This window comes from Corythoichthys intestinalis, chromosome 16, assembly GCF_030265065.1.
Source record: "Corythoichthys intestinalis isolate RoL2023-P3 chromosome 16, ASM3026506v1, whole genome shotgun sequence".
Lineage (NCBI taxonomy): Eukaryota > Metazoa > Chordata > Actinopteri > Syngnathiformes > Syngnathidae > Corythoichthys > Corythoichthys intestinalis.
Genome location: NC_080410.1, coordinates 24,400,799 through 24,416,057, shown reverse-complemented (window position 1 = coordinate 24,416,057; position 15,259 = coordinate 24,400,799). Strand labels below are relative to the sequence as shown.

Sequence of the window (15,259 nt, the reverse complement as noted above, 5' to 3'; positions counted from 1 at the left end):
CTGTCAACATTATCGCGTTAACGGGCGTTAATTAATTTTTTAAATTAATCACGTTAAAATATTTGACGCAATTAACGCACCCGCTGGCATATTGCCTCAAACATTACAATGAGGCCGTTTATGGACATTAAGAGTGAAGAGAATGCCACCGGCCGCTTGGGGGCAGCGCCGTTCCATACTCATGTTATGTCTTCTAAACGTGGGCGAATTAGTAGTTGTGAGACGTTTATGCTGTATTCACAATGGAATGCAAATTGCTATTTGTGCTCCACACACATTTCGGTAAGTTTTCTTTCTTTTAGTGGCAATTATGTGTCTCTTGTTTTATTTTGGGTAAGATATGTACAGATACAGTGGGGAGAACAAGTATTTGATACACTGCCAATGGGTTTTGGCAGTGTATCAAATACTTGTTCTCCCCACTGTATATGTTATATAGTAAAGGCGAGTGGACACAGGCGCGCCGTTTATTGGCATAAGCTTCTCTTTCACAACAAACATAAGTATCCTTTAGTGAAAGCACAACAAAAATAATATTCCTATCTCTCAAAAAAAAAAATAATGTTCTCAAAAAGAAAAGCACTTCAGTCTATAGTAATGAGGCCCTATTCTGACACACAGTTAAACAACAATGCTAAATAAACTGGCATTCCATATCAATTTAGCTATGCAAAATACATGTAAAACTTTTCACTCTATTTTTATTATTGTTATTTTCATTCTTCTTATTATTATATTAACTCTACTTTTGATTGAAAATTTTACAAATTTTATTATAAAGGAAAACATGAAGAGGGGTTTTAATATAAAATACTATAACTTGTAACTATAACATTTATCGTTTAAGAACTACAAGTCTTTCTATCCGTGGATCACTTTAACAGAAAGAATGTTAATAATGCCATTTGTGGATTTATTGTTACAATAAGCAAATACAGTACTGATGTACAGTATGTTGTATGTATATATCCGTCATGTGTCTTATCTTTCCATTCCAACAATAATTTACATAAAATATGGCCTATTTTAGAGATGGTTTGAATTGCGATTAATTGCAATTAATTACGATTAATTAATTTTTAAGCTGTAATTAACTCGATTAAAAATTTTAATCGTTTGACATCCCTAATATAAACTAAATTACGAATGCATTAAAAAAACATTAGCCCAAACAAAAACTTCGCTTACGTTGGTCTTAACAGGGAGCAGTTGGATTCAGCCATGTGAAATGAGGTAGACCAGAGGCCAATGTATCCACCCTAATCAATAAACGGAATGTAAACACTTTCAAAATAAACCATTACAACGCCACTTTAATTAAACGAATACTTGAAGCAACAAAGTTTAATTCGAATATTTTTTTCTAATCGAATACTCAAGTTAATCGATTAATTGTTGCAGCATTAGAAGAAACGCTACTCCTACTTGAGTAAAATTTTTGGCTACTCTACCCACCTCTGGTGGTGTATTAATGGATTAAACGTATTCTTTATAGACTAGTATATTCCCCCCCATACCAGTTTAGCTTTTTAGTCCTTTGAATAGTTACATATGCATGTCACATTGTCACTATTGTTGTTCTCCTGCGTTTGGAGTTGTCTGAAACATGGCATAATAGGTGTATTTTTGCTACATATCGCGACTTTTAGGTTTTTTTTTTTTTTTGTGTGTCAGCTTTTTACCTACTTTATTAAAAATAAATTTTTGAAATCATCTTGCATTCCACAAAAAAATGTGAATTTGATTTGGGGAAAAAAAATGAATTTGAGCTTGCAGAATAAAAAACTAAGGTCAGGTTGTAGTTGACCATTGTAGTCGTTTTACCGCAAACCTCCTATTAGACACCTGACATTCATTTTGATGGACCACTGTGTTTATCCGCAGCTTACCAACCCTCAGCAGCCGCTCAGAACTACCACTATGAGCATGCCCCGGAGCCTGTGCGTCCCGCGGCTGCTGCACCACCTCCTAGTGCTGGGGTACGTCTGCATTAATCCTTGGACCGAACTTGCTTGGTTAAGAGCAAAAAAACTAGTTACTAGATCTACAGTGGGGCAAATAAGTATTTAGTCAAGCACTGATTGTGCAAGTTCTCCCACTTGAAAATATTAGAGAGGCCTGTAATTGTCAACATGGGTAAACCTCAACCATGAGAGACAGATTGTGGAGGAAAAAAAAGAAAATCACATTGTTTGATTTTTAAAGAATGTATTTGCAAAACATGGTGGAAAATAAGTATTTGGTCAATACCAAAAGTTCATCTCAATACTTTGTTATGTACCCTTTGTTGGCAATAACGGAGGCCAAACGTTTTCTGTAACTCTTCACAAGCTTTTCACACACTGTTGCTGGTATTTTGGCCAATTCCTCCATGCAGATCTCCTCTAGAGCAGTGATGTTTCGGGGCTGTCGTTGGGCAACACTTGACTCTCAACTCCCTCCACAGATTTTCTATGGGGTTGAGATCTGGAGACTGGCTAGGCCACTCCAGGACCTTGAAATGCTTCTTATGAAGCCGCTCCTTTGTTGCCTTGGCTGTGTGTTTGGGATCATTGTCATGCTGAAAGACCCAGCCACGTCTCATCTTCAATGCCCTTGCTGATGGAAGGAGATTTTCACTCAAAATCTCTCGATATATGGCCCCATTCATTCTTTCCTTTACACAGATCAGTCGTCCTGGTCCCTGTGCAGAAAAACAGCCCCAAAGCATGATGCTTCCACCCCCATGCTTCACAGTGGGTATGGTGTTCTTCGGTTGCAATTCAGTATTCTTTCACCTCCAAACACGAGAACCTGTGCTTCTACCAAAACGTTCTATTTTGGTTTCATCTTACCATAACACATTCTCCCAGTCCTCTTCTGGATCATCCAAATGCTCTCTAGTGAACCGCAGACGGGCCTGGACGTGTACTGGCTTCAGCAGGGGGACACGTCAGGCAGTGCAGGATTTGAGTCCCTGGCGACACATTGTGGTACTGATAGAAGCCTTTGTTACTGTGGTCCCAGCTCTTTGTAGGTCATTCACTAGGTCCTCCAGTGTTGTTCTGGGATTTTTGCTCACCGTTCTTGTTATCATTTTGACGCAATGGGGTGAGATCTTGCATGGAGCCCCAGATGGAGGGAGATTATCAGTGATCTTGTATGCCTTCCATTTTCTAATAATTGCTCCCACAGTTGATTTCTTGACACCAAGCGTTTTACCTATTGCAGATTCAGTCTTCCCAGCCTGGTGCAGGTCTACAATTTTGTCTCTGGTGTCCTTCGACAGCTCTTTGATCTTGGCCGTAGTGGAGTTTGGAGTGTGACTGACTGAGGTTGTGGACAGGTGTCTTTTATACCGATAATGAGTTAAAACAGGTGCCATTAATACAGGTAACAAGTGGAGCCTCGTTAGAAGTTAGACCTCTTTGACAGTTAGAAATCTTGCTTGTTTGTAGGTGACCAAATACTTATTTTCCAGTCTAATTTGGAAATAAATTCTTTAAAAATCAAACAATGTGATTTTTTTTTCTTCTCCACAATCTATCTCTCTTGGTTGAGGTTTACCCATGTTGACGATTACTGGCCTCTCTAATCTTTTCAAGTAGGAGAATTTGGTGGTTGACTAAATACTTCTTTGCCCCACTGTATACATGTACATTTAATTTGAGCCTGCCCCAAAAGATTTGCAATTCGAATTCAGTACTTTTTAATAACTAGCTAAATACATAGTAGTCAAATATTCCTGAGTATAATTTTTAGCAAGCATTTCCATGTCATCAAGTGATACGTTGTTTGTGCGTCCACAGAAGCGGTACCGAGCGGTGTACGACTATGTGGCCGCCGACGAGGACGAAGTTTCTTTCATGGAAGGCGACGTGATCGTGGACGTGCAACAGATTGATGAGGGCTGGATGTACGGCCGTGTGGAACGCACCAACATGCAGGGGATGCTGCCCGCCAACTACGTGGAGGCCATCTGAGTATAGGAAGAGAAAAGAGGGAGGGAGTAAAGGTAGCGAAAGGGAGGAAAAGGAGTTTTTAAAAAAGAAAAAAAATAAGCCCAGTGCCATTTCTTCTTAAATGCCGCTTCTCTTGATTTAACCTAGTGCTGTCCCACCCTGCCGGCCCCTTTCTCGCCGTTTCAGCTCGCTAACCTCAAGTCTTTTTCTGTCTTAACGTTTTCCTGTCTCTGTGTGCTGATGTTGGTCTGTTTGGAAGTCGCTCCTCATCCATCTCCCCCTTCACCCTCATCTCGTTCCCGAAGTCGGCTCCATCCTGGCTTAGCACTTAACATTTCCCTCAGAGCAACATGAGTCAAAACACAAGAAAAATACTTGGAAAATTCCCTTTTGAGTCATTCCGCACAGATGTTATTTTGTTTATTTGCGTGTGTGCATTTCCTCCGTAAGACTGGAAATCGAGTTTAATCTCAGTCGCTTTAACACTTGTACATTCCTTTGATCTCTGAACCCTGTCGGATCAGCCAGCTGCCCGTCCTAACAGAGTCTAATTCTTAAATATATATTTATAGACCTCCTCCATGTGACACACTGCATTGTGGGTTATGTTGTTCAACTGGAATACGAATCACCTGCTGTTGTTATGTTTTTGTTATTTTTCCATTTCTTTTTTCTGGGGTGGGGGGTCTCGGGAAAACACAAAAGGGATCAGAATGGGGTAGGGTACGTCCGACCTCCACACATGAACAAACCTGACTTCCTGTCCTGTGATGCGACATCCTTTCCTCCCTTCCCTTTTACCACAAATTTGGCATACGCAGCACAACGCTGTATTGTGACACATTTTTAATTCTTTTATTCCAATGCTTCAACATTCCAATCTTTATTTTTCCTTGCGATGTGGATGAATGTGTTTGACTTATTTTCCAACCCACCTTTTCTATCTTGTGCTTATGTTATTATTCTTTGCCTTTTTTCTTTGTTGTGATTGTAAGATGCTTATTTTGAACAGGAAAATTTGTTAAGTGTATTAAATGAATAAACCAGCAACGCAATTTATGGAGGTGGAGGAGTTTATATGAAATGTAGACAAAAAAAGTGGAAGTTGGGTATGGAAGAGGTGGTGAAGTCAGCGGAATCCTAAAGAAAGGTGTACCCAAAAGCCGCTATCAACAAGCAATTAGCTCATTAGATAATGTGTTAATTGGGGGGAAAAAAAGGAAAAAAAAGAGAAGGCAGGCATTGATTGATTGGGCATATTTTCTGGCATGGCTTTCACAACATAGCTTGGTGACATTTGTTCAATTATGTATGTATCATAACAATGTCATGCTACGTCATTTTATATTGGGTGTATGATGGTGATGGATGGAATCGTCATGGTCAGAATAGATATTTGAATTGTCAATTTTGGACAGTTGGTGACTTTTCTATGCTAGTTCAGAAAGCGTTTGTGTGCCTCTATCAGGCACAGCAAACTGCTATAGTTTAATGGCTTCAACCAACAAACTTTGTATCCCAAACAACCAGCATGTCAGCTAGCGTTTCAGTGTTTTATAGGCCACTCTAATCAAACTAGCGTAGCATTACGACAGTAATGTATCAGTTTACATCTCTTAAACTCCTTCCCGGTTCTCAAATTATGTACGGCAGCTCGGGAATTGTTCATGATCGCGAAAGAGTGACTCACCGTTTTTGTTTGTTATTTCTGATGGTGGCTAGAGCCGTTTCGGAAAGCCAAGTTTGAGCTCATTGTGTTTCCCCCTTGCAAGTAAAGGAATTTTTTGGCTCTAGTTTTCTTTCCCGAAAAATTTATTTTAAAATTTGAATTATTGGTCGATTGTATGTTTGGAAACCTTTGCCTCCGGTGAAGACAGATTGGGCACAAAACCTTTTATGTAACAGTTGAACATTGCATTTGATTGGTTTGGAGCTCAGCGAGCAAGCGTCACGTTATGAAGACCATTTTTCCGTGTCATATTTGAAAATATTCCGGTCTTTAACCACTCACTAGGACTAGGGACATAATTGAAACAAAGAATTAATGGAAGTCATATTGCTTTAAAAATGTAAATTTGGAAACCTAAGCATTTTTTATTACTATAAAATGTAAGATTACATTTATTGGAACATTGGTCATTAGTTCTTGCCCACAAACTGATAACATGTCACAATATGTCAGCGGGAGTTTGATAGTTAGATTATAAGGCCTGTAGCACTGGCGACCATTTATCTGTGGATGTCATCTCTTAAACGATTCATTCTCAACGCACTGCAACCCCCCAACAGCATGTTTACTTTAGCCACAAGGAATCATGGGAGTTGTTGCCAATTTGGATGGAAGCAAATATAACTCCTGACTCAGTTATTTGGGGTTGGAGGGGGGGGGGGGTGTACTACCATCCAAGTTATCCCATCCGCTCCCCTGCTCGGCCTTCACCATCTGTGCTTCTGATCAGTCATTCCGTGCTTTTTGTCATTCCTGCTTATATACACGTCGTAATAGGAATTATGTAATCCCGCAGGTGGAAGCTTGCTGCTCAGTTTGTGCATTTCCATTTTTTTTTTTTTTTTTAAATATTATTTTGCTATGATTTTTTAAAAGGAATAATGATAGCATATGCATATTGACACGTGTCAAACTAAACAAGGAAACACAAAGTACATGACAATGTCAAATGTTAGGACCTGATATCTCCTGTCACAGCACTTAAAACTGTACGTGATGATTCTGCAGATTCAATAAAAGTCATTTTTCTCAAACTGTGTGATTCCCTTTTCACCTTGTCCAGTTTCTTTTGGGGGATCCAATAAGGGCCTCCAGGCCATTAAAGGGCCCCTGTTGTAATGTACAGTGCCCACATTCGAGTGTTATTTGTTGTAGGAAGCCAGTAACACGACCAGATAACAGGTGAGGGGGAAATACAATATTTTCATTTTATTCTCATGTTTTATATTGTGTTCACATGTAATACAAATCAACAAACAACATACAAAATAGAAATTTATCGATATTTCCTGGTTTTGGTGGTTCGTCTAACAACTAGTTAGCAGCGAACTGACTACTCCACGTTCTAATGTTGTTCTTATTTCAGTCTATCCGAATTAACGTCTAGAATCTAGAAGTATCATACAGTTGTACACTTAATACTGTGACAATTTCGACTTTCACTTCGAGTATGTGACTGAATTTGATTTAAATGGGTTGGTTAGCATACGCTTGCTAACTTCCGGTTTTTTTTTTCTTCTACGGGTAAATTGGTGGTCTTTTTACCGCCACCTACCGCAGTCCCCGTTATGAGTTATGTCACCATCGCCGTGTATTTACCAATTATTGTACAATATGTAAAATATGAAGTTCTAACGTCCAGCGTGATTTCATTTTAACATTCGACGAAATTGATTCGCGAGCTTTTAAACTTGAATTTCATAAAATTGTAGTTTTCCCCGTGTACGACACACACTCCAGGCGAATCAAATATAACAAGGCATGTACACATTATTCAAATGCAGTAAATTTAACCGCTCGATAGCGGCACGCCGTCGTAAATTTGCATATTTTATCGCTTAGCATCCTTACAGAAAAACAATCGGGGTTTCTTCATGTATGACGTTGCCCATTTCCGAAGTCTTCCGAATATAACCGAAGCCCTGCCGGCTCCCGCCCGGATCGCATCTCCTGTTCGCTACCCGTTTAGTCGTCGTTGCAATCATGGTGGACATAATGGTGTTGATGTTCTTCGCTATCATGGGCCTCGTCTTCCTCTCATACATCATCTACATGCTGTGATGAGGATGGCGACCGGGTGGAGGACTGTGAAAAGGAAGAGGAGGAAGAAGCGCTTTCCTCCTCCCATGGATTCCAGTTTCCACCATCACGGATGAGGGTGAGGATGCGTTTAATGGCATTACGTAAAGTACCGTGTACATTGAGTTTTGTGTACGCTATATGTTGAAGATTATTCACTATGGAATATGTCGAGATAAGGTTTTTTTTTGTTTGTTTGTTTGTTTTTTGGGGTCGTGAAGTGATGTGTAACGTGATTGGGCCTCATCTGTTTCAGGGAGAAGAACCAATGGCTGGACCATGAAGGCCTCTCCAAGCAGAAGATAACAGATGGGCTCTCCGGAATGATTGAATTAGTCCACCTTTTTTGCGACAAATCAGCACAATACGGGTTTAAACCATCCAATTGATTAATTATTCACTTATTATTATTTATAAGTTGAAATGCTGACTATCACTTTTCAGTTTTTATCACCAAAGCGTTGTTGTTGACCTATTGTTTATAGTTTTGTGCTCAATAAAGATGATTTCAATCAAAGCTGTGGGAGATGTAGTGATCTTTTTCACCAGCATGGGGCGCCCTTGACATTCGATGCTATTTTTTTTTTTTTTTAATAAACTTTATTCACACAAAAATAATTACAAATATGGGGTGAACAATTCACATACAATCAACATATTTACAACAACAACAAAAACAATAAATGGGCGGGGTTAGTTTTAACACAAGCTGTACTGTTTGCAAACTCTTTTGGTCCTTATAGCCTTGGGGTTCAAAGAAGAACTTAAATCGTCCAAATATAAAGAAAACATTTTCCCAAAAACATGAAAATTTGGTCTTTGATTAGCATATTTTGCATAGTGAATGTGAAATTTTGCCAATATTAATATAAGATTTATAACGTATCTTTTATCCATTTCTGGTTCTTCAATGTTGGATAGGCCAAACAAAATATGTCTAAAAAAATTTTCAATGATGGCTCAACTCTCTGGAAGGCTGGAATTTATATAACTGTTCAGGTCAACCCAAAAGATGTGGGAGTAAGTACATTCCCAAAACAAATGGGAAATAGTTTCCTCTGCATTTGCACAAAAGATCATAACTAAGGCTGTAACGGTTCATGTAATAGTATTGAACCGTTTCGGTACGTGGTGCTCGGTTCGGAACGGACGCGTACCGAACGAGTTTCTGACGTAATATAACCCTTATTTTTCGAGGCTGTGAGTCGATCGGGTAACAGTTTCTTTGTGTAGATTATATTTACTCCGTCTTCTCAACTATAATGAGGACCAACACGGTAGGACAGCATAACCCAGAAATGTCAACGGCGCGACAACGTGGCCGCCGCGAGAACGCAGTGAAACGCGGGCGTTAGAGTCAATCAGCCAATCCACACCAGTCGCAGTATGGCCGCGTGTGAGACGCTTCCCAGAAGCGGCTCAACACAACGCACGCGAAAAGAACGGCAGAGTTTATTATTTGACGCGAGACGCGGCCCTCCTGCGTCAATACTTCTACCGGTATCTAGGATCGGGCCGGAAGTCACTCGTGTAAAAATACGGTGGATCCGGTCGATTTTCAAACTAATATGCAACCGTAACCTACTTTTTGAGTCCATTAGATCTCTTGAGTGGTAGATCCGGGCACAGTTGACTTGTCTTTGTTGATTTACTGCTGTCTTCTCTGCTATAATAATAACCAACACGGCCCCGTGTTCAATACAAAACCCTCCTACCACAACAAAACAAGTAGGAACTAATATTCACATAGGAACTAAAGTTATACAACATAAAATATACAATATAAATGATTACTACATCACATTGGTAAAATATAAAGACATAATAAAATGAATAATTGCCCATTTAAATTGAAATGAGCTAAAACACCTGTAATTAAAGAATGAGAATAATACACAGTTCCTGCTTACACAATTAAATTTATTAATTTCTGTATGGCGCTTTAACTTGAGAAAATTCACCAATAAAGCTTTTGAAAACCGCTCATAAGAAAAAAAAAAAGTTCCATTTCATTTGTAAAATACATGTTTAAATCTTTGTCATTGGGATGGCTTTTCTCTTTAGCACAGGACTTCTTTTTTCTTCTTTCTTTCAGAAAGATAGCTGACCAATACGCGGGGTCTGAAAGGCAAATTGTTGTTGGATTATTATCATTAAATACCCACTACTTTTTGAGCTGAATTCTAGCTTTGTATAGGCTAATGTTCCTATTGCTGAAAGCACAAAAGGGTGTCATAAACAACTAGCACATTTATATTTTGCATTTTTTCTTACTGTAACGAAAATGAACCGAACCGTGACCTCAAAACCGAGGTACGTACCGAACCGAGATTTTTGTGTACTGTTACACCCCTAATCATAACGTATCAATATTAATTTTAAATTTAACCATTGTTGTCTTTACAGGATAACACCTGTGAAGTATTTTGAGTGTGATTTCTTTAACTTTAATTCTTAATAAATATTTTCCAGGCAAAAACCAAGTATGTTTCCATTCAATATTTTCGTATAAATCCAATAATACATTGCTGCAGGTTTGGAAACTATGTCCCTTTGAAGAAGTCCTTTGAAACAATGGTTGGAGGCTTCAGAGGTTAAGATTGCACATTTATAACCAATGAACAGAGACTTTGGATCAAAGATTGATGCTAAATTGTGTTAGTGTGTTTAGTTTGCTACTATTGACGTCAATAGACGTCCAGTTCATTTGAACTGGGGGATGAGAGCAAATGAATTGGACGTTTATCGCCGTCAGTGTCTGTGAATGAGATAATACATAAATCAAAACTTGATGTTTTGATTGTTATGTTAATATTTATAGGTTTTTATACAAGTACAATGGTACAGAGTGCTATTTTCCTTATTTAAAGAAAAACACATTTTTCGGGGACCCTCGAACAGGGGCTTCACGTGAATGTTTGTGTGTTTGTCCCACTCCAGCCTTCACTTGTGGAGTTCCTGTTATTCGCTTGGTGGGAGTTTCCTTGGGAAGGATGTGTGGTGCACTCACCAAGAATGCTCGGGCCTCCGAAAGAGAAGACTACACGTCCCGACATGCCACCTTCTCCCAAAGGACCACCTCGCGCTACTATAAGTAGGTGGGGTTCTACAAATCCATCCAATAGCTTGTGGGTTGCTGTCGTCAATGGCAACAGAGGTTTTTAGGGAAGCATGAGCGGGACAGCCGGAGGGGAAGCCAATGACGAGGCGGCCGCCCTTCCCGCTGCTTCCCTCTGATTGGACGTCTCTGCTGCGGGAAAGGGGGAGGGTGGCAAAAGCAAAGGGAAGGGGCACACAGAAATGTGTGTGTGTATGACGGAAGAGAGCGGGAGTATCTTTTTTAGCCAGCAAGGATTCCCATCTGGAGACGGGATCAACCGTTGATGAAGCGTGGATCCCGAGAAGAGAGTTGTTGGGAATACCGCACTGGAAAGAAGGAAAAGAGCCGCCATGGCAGGAAACAGGAGGCTGGAGGAGGCGCGCTGAAATCATGGAGCAGGTGAGGATGCAAAGGGGGAAAGGGGAAGGAAGGGCTGCACATCAAGGCTTGCATGACATCGTCACTTTTTCCCGTGTTACGTTCTCTGGCATCACTGTGTAGACGTTCAAACAAGTGAGTAGCCAACTCATCTTTATCCCGGAGAGCTTTCTTACCTCCTATGTTGGGAGAACATCCCTGCTCACTTCTCATTGATGACCTCATCCCGCATGCCGCCCGGAAGCAGGGTACTGTAGTATGTAGGACACACCCTGGCACAGCCCCTTGGTTTGTGATCCTACCCGCCTGCTTGACTTAGTACCAACTTGACAGTTGCTAAACTGAACCTTAATCTTGACATAGCACGAGGAAAGATGATGCTCGCCACGGTACACCTTTACTTGTGGTTGCCATTGATGGCGATAGACAAGCAGTGAGATTTACTATCATGAGTCATTTTAATAGGTACACCTGCACATGCTAATGCAAGATACTGCTGTGGGTTGCTGCTCAGCAGAAAGCATATGTGGCCCAAATTATGCTCTTTAAAAATATATATTTATCCAAATTGTACAAAAATGCATCTAAATACAGCTGCCAAGCATTTATTGTAGGTTGGGGGGGGGGGGAAGCTCTCCAATGAGAGCATGCATTGCCACACTTGATTGTTCGCTTTACTGCATCTGTAAATGCGTATTTTACATATTTTTATTTAAAACATTTTTGCTCTACATTCTTAAGGTATAGCCGAATGGTTCATTCAAAAAAGTTTTATGCAAAATTCAGATGAAAAATATGATTAATTTTCCATTTTAAAATGTGCTTTTTCTAAAATGTCTGTAATTTTTTTTTAATAAATGAAAGATATACACAGGGTGGCACGGTGGGTGAGTGGTTAGCACGTCCGCCTCCCAATATTGTTGGTTCAACCCCAGCTCTGGTCTCCCTGTGTGGAGTTTGCATGTTCTCCCTGTGCCTGCGTGGGTTCGTTCCAGGTACTCCAGCTTCCTCCTATATCCCCAAAATGTGCATGGTAGGCTGATTGAACACTCCAAATTGTGTGAGTGTGTGTGTTGATGGTTGTATGCCTCTATGTGCCCTACGACTGGCTGGCAACCTGTGAGAGGTGTACCCTGCCTCCTGCCTGTTGTTAGCTGGGATAGGCTCCAGCACCTCCTCGTGAGGATAAGCGGTTCAGAAGATGAATGAAAGATATAAACAGCCAGTGGTGTTACCAGAATGCCAGGTGTGGGTGGGCATTAGTCTTACCTGGGTGGAGGCAAAAAAAAAAATGCTACAATGCTCAAGTAGGTCGAAATCCAGCGTAGGGCTACTGCACCTTAAAACATGTTTTGTTTTCTCCTTGAGATAACTGTTGTTGTGATTTGGTCTAAATGGTGTTAAATGGTAAAACAAATAAAAGATTTTATTTGACTTGGAACACATCCGTAACTGAACAGTATGGACATGCAGGTGACAATGTTTTTTTTTAGGTAACCTATTGTGGTTCCTCGGTTTATTATTATTGTAGTTATTCTTTGTTTGACAGCCCCTTTGAGCTCAATTTGACCCCATTAGAATGCTTCAAAATGCACCAAAATCGGCAGGCAGGTCAAGACAGGTGCAATCTTTGATACCGTGTAAAGACAAATTCCAAATACACTATGTAGCGCCCCCTAGAAGTCATTCTTTGTCCTGCCGACGCTTTGAGCCCTACTTTGACCCCCTCAGAATGCTTCAAAACTCACCAAACTCAACAGCCAGGTGAATACTGGTGGAAACTTTGATAAAATGTAAAAAAATATATATACAGTGCTGCTCGAAAGTTTGTGAACCCCACAGCGATGGTCAGATTTTTTGTAAAAAAAACTAAAATAACCTTATTAAATGTTAAGTTATACCCAAATCCACAATACTGACATTCCAAATAATGGACTGAAACAAAAGAAATAGTTATATTGTCATTCTTTATTTAACAAAAGTGGTTGATTTAAGAAAAACTCAGATATCATGTGTGCAAAAGTATGTGAACCCCTTCAGTTAATAGGATATTGCGCCTCCTTTTGCAGAGATTACCTCAACCAAACGGTTTCTGTAGTGACTAATCAGCCTCTCACATCTACTTTGGGGGATTTTTGCCCATTCTTCCTTGCAGAACGCAGTCAGTTGAGAGAGGTTTGATGGGCGTCTGGGATGAACTGCTCGCTTCAGGTCCCGCCACAGCATTTCAATGGGATTTAGGTCAGGACTGGGCCAGTCCAGAACACGAATCTTCTTCTTTTTCAGCCATTCCTTGGTTGTATTGCTGGAATGCTTTGGATCATTATCATGTTGCATGATCCACCTTCTGCCAAGCTTTAACTTCAAAACAGATGGCGTCAGGTTATGTTCTAGGATTTGACAATATTCCTCAGAATTCATGATTCCCTGGACTATGTGGTGTTGTCCAGGTCCTGAGGATGAAAAGCAAGCCCAGATCTTGACATTCCCACCTCCATGCTTCACTGTTGGGAGAAGGTTCTTTTGGTGGTATGCAGTGTTGACTTTTCGCCAGACATGGCGGTTTTGGTTGTGACCAAACAGTTCAATTTTGCACCTACATCAGTTGATGAAAACTCTTTTTAATTTAGTCTCGACAACACAACTGTTAAAAAAACAAAAAAAAACTACTGAATTAATTGATTAGGAAATCAGGTTGAAATAATAGAAAATTCCAAAATGTTGAGGGGGTTCACAAACTTTTGAGCAGCACTGTATATATGCCTAAATGTGTGTAGCGCCCCCTAGGAACAAAACCAGCATTTCATTTTTTTTTTTTTTTTTTCGTTTTTCTTTTTAAGGTGAAAGACGTGGTAACAACGCAAAGGTTAAAACTTAGAACACATCAGTACTATATGAGTGGGATACCATACGTGGCGTCCAGACTGCCGTTAGTATTGCATCCAGTTTTCTTTGGGTGGGCAGAGCGTGTCCATGGGTGGGCACTGCCCCCCCCCCCCAACACCCCGTACACAGTACTCCATTTTTAAAAGCACATTTTACAGCATCGCTATGATATATTTTGAAATTTGCAATCCAGCGGAGTGAATGAGTTATTTAAATTTTATTTAGTCTTATTTTATTATCAACAATTATTACATCAAATTTCCATCAATAAATGCCCCTTTTTCTTATCAGTTCCATATTCATCACCATCCTATGATATAGTGTGCATTGCTAGAATTTTTTCCTTTTCATTTGTATTCAAATCAAAAATACAATACAACAATTTGCATCTGTCTTTGTACTTTTCAATGATATTTTTTACCGTCCCGTAATGATGAGTCACCAAAATTGTGCTTGTACTCATCAGACAAAATATAGTGCATTTTTGTAGTTTTTTTCCTATATATTTTTGCTAAATATTTTTATCCATGCAAAATAGTTTTTTAATAAACCAACTTCTCTTCCACAATTGTTTGCCCAGCCGGATTGTGGGTAACGACAGCTTGTGTTCTTACATTTTGTTCACCTAATTTAGCTGTGAGAGACAGACCCAAATGAAGTTAAAGACACTTACATTTCTAAACCCTTCCGTCAAAAGTAAGCATTACTTCCTCTGAATTTGTTTTATACAGTTGTACTGGCTCCTGCAGGTGTACCTAATGTTGTGTCCAGTTGTTTTTTGCGTGCCAACAAAACAATAGGTGTAGCTTACAGAACAATATAGCGCACAGGAAGCAAGATACTATTTATAAGTTGCTGACTGCTGTCATTTGAGCGCAGAATAGCGGCGTCACTGCTGAATATGAATATGGTTATGTTGTTTCCTGTGGCTCACGCGACTTGGCTTATTATTTTTGTTTAGCAGTGAAAGCTTTATCTTAGCCTTGTGTTTCCCCTCTGTGTGTTGAGGATGACTCACAAATATAAACACACTCAATGACATTGTTGTTCACAGTATCCGGGCAGAACTCCTGTAGTCGCACGTGGAAACAAACATGCACCAAGCTAGCGCTATACTATACTGTAGTAGCTTGATATAAAAAGTGT

At 39.8% G+C, this 15,259-nt stretch overlaps 2 protein-coding genes across 2 annotated transcripts in view; both read left to right on the top strand.

Annotated features, from left to right (window-relative positions):
- The window catches only part of lasp1 (LIM and SH3 protein 1), a 58,570-nt gene extending 53,574 nt beyond the window's left edge, over positions 1-4,996 (top strand). The window contains exons 6-7 of the mRNA XM_057817851.1: positions 1,885-1,979; positions 3,789-4,996. Of these exons, the coding sequence (XP_057673834.1) occupies positions 1,885-1,979; positions 3,789-3,962 (269 nt within the window). The 3' untranslated portion in view covers positions 3,963-4,996. The remainder of the gene's footprint in view (positions 1-1,884; positions 1,980-3,788) is intronic.
- Positions 4,997-5,156: 160 nt separating this feature from the next.
- arhgap23a (Rho GTPase activating protein 23a) overlaps positions 5,157-15,259 on the top strand; it is a 120,080-nt gene continuing 109,977 nt past the window's right edge. Inside the window, exons 1-2 of the mRNA XM_057817848.1 lie at positions 5,157-6,852; positions 10,690-11,248. Of these exons, the coding sequence (XP_057673831.1) occupies positions 11,240-11,248 (9 nt within the window). The 5' untranslated portion in view covers positions 5,157-6,852; positions 10,690-11,239. The remainder of the gene's footprint in view (positions 6,853-10,689; positions 11,249-15,259) is intronic.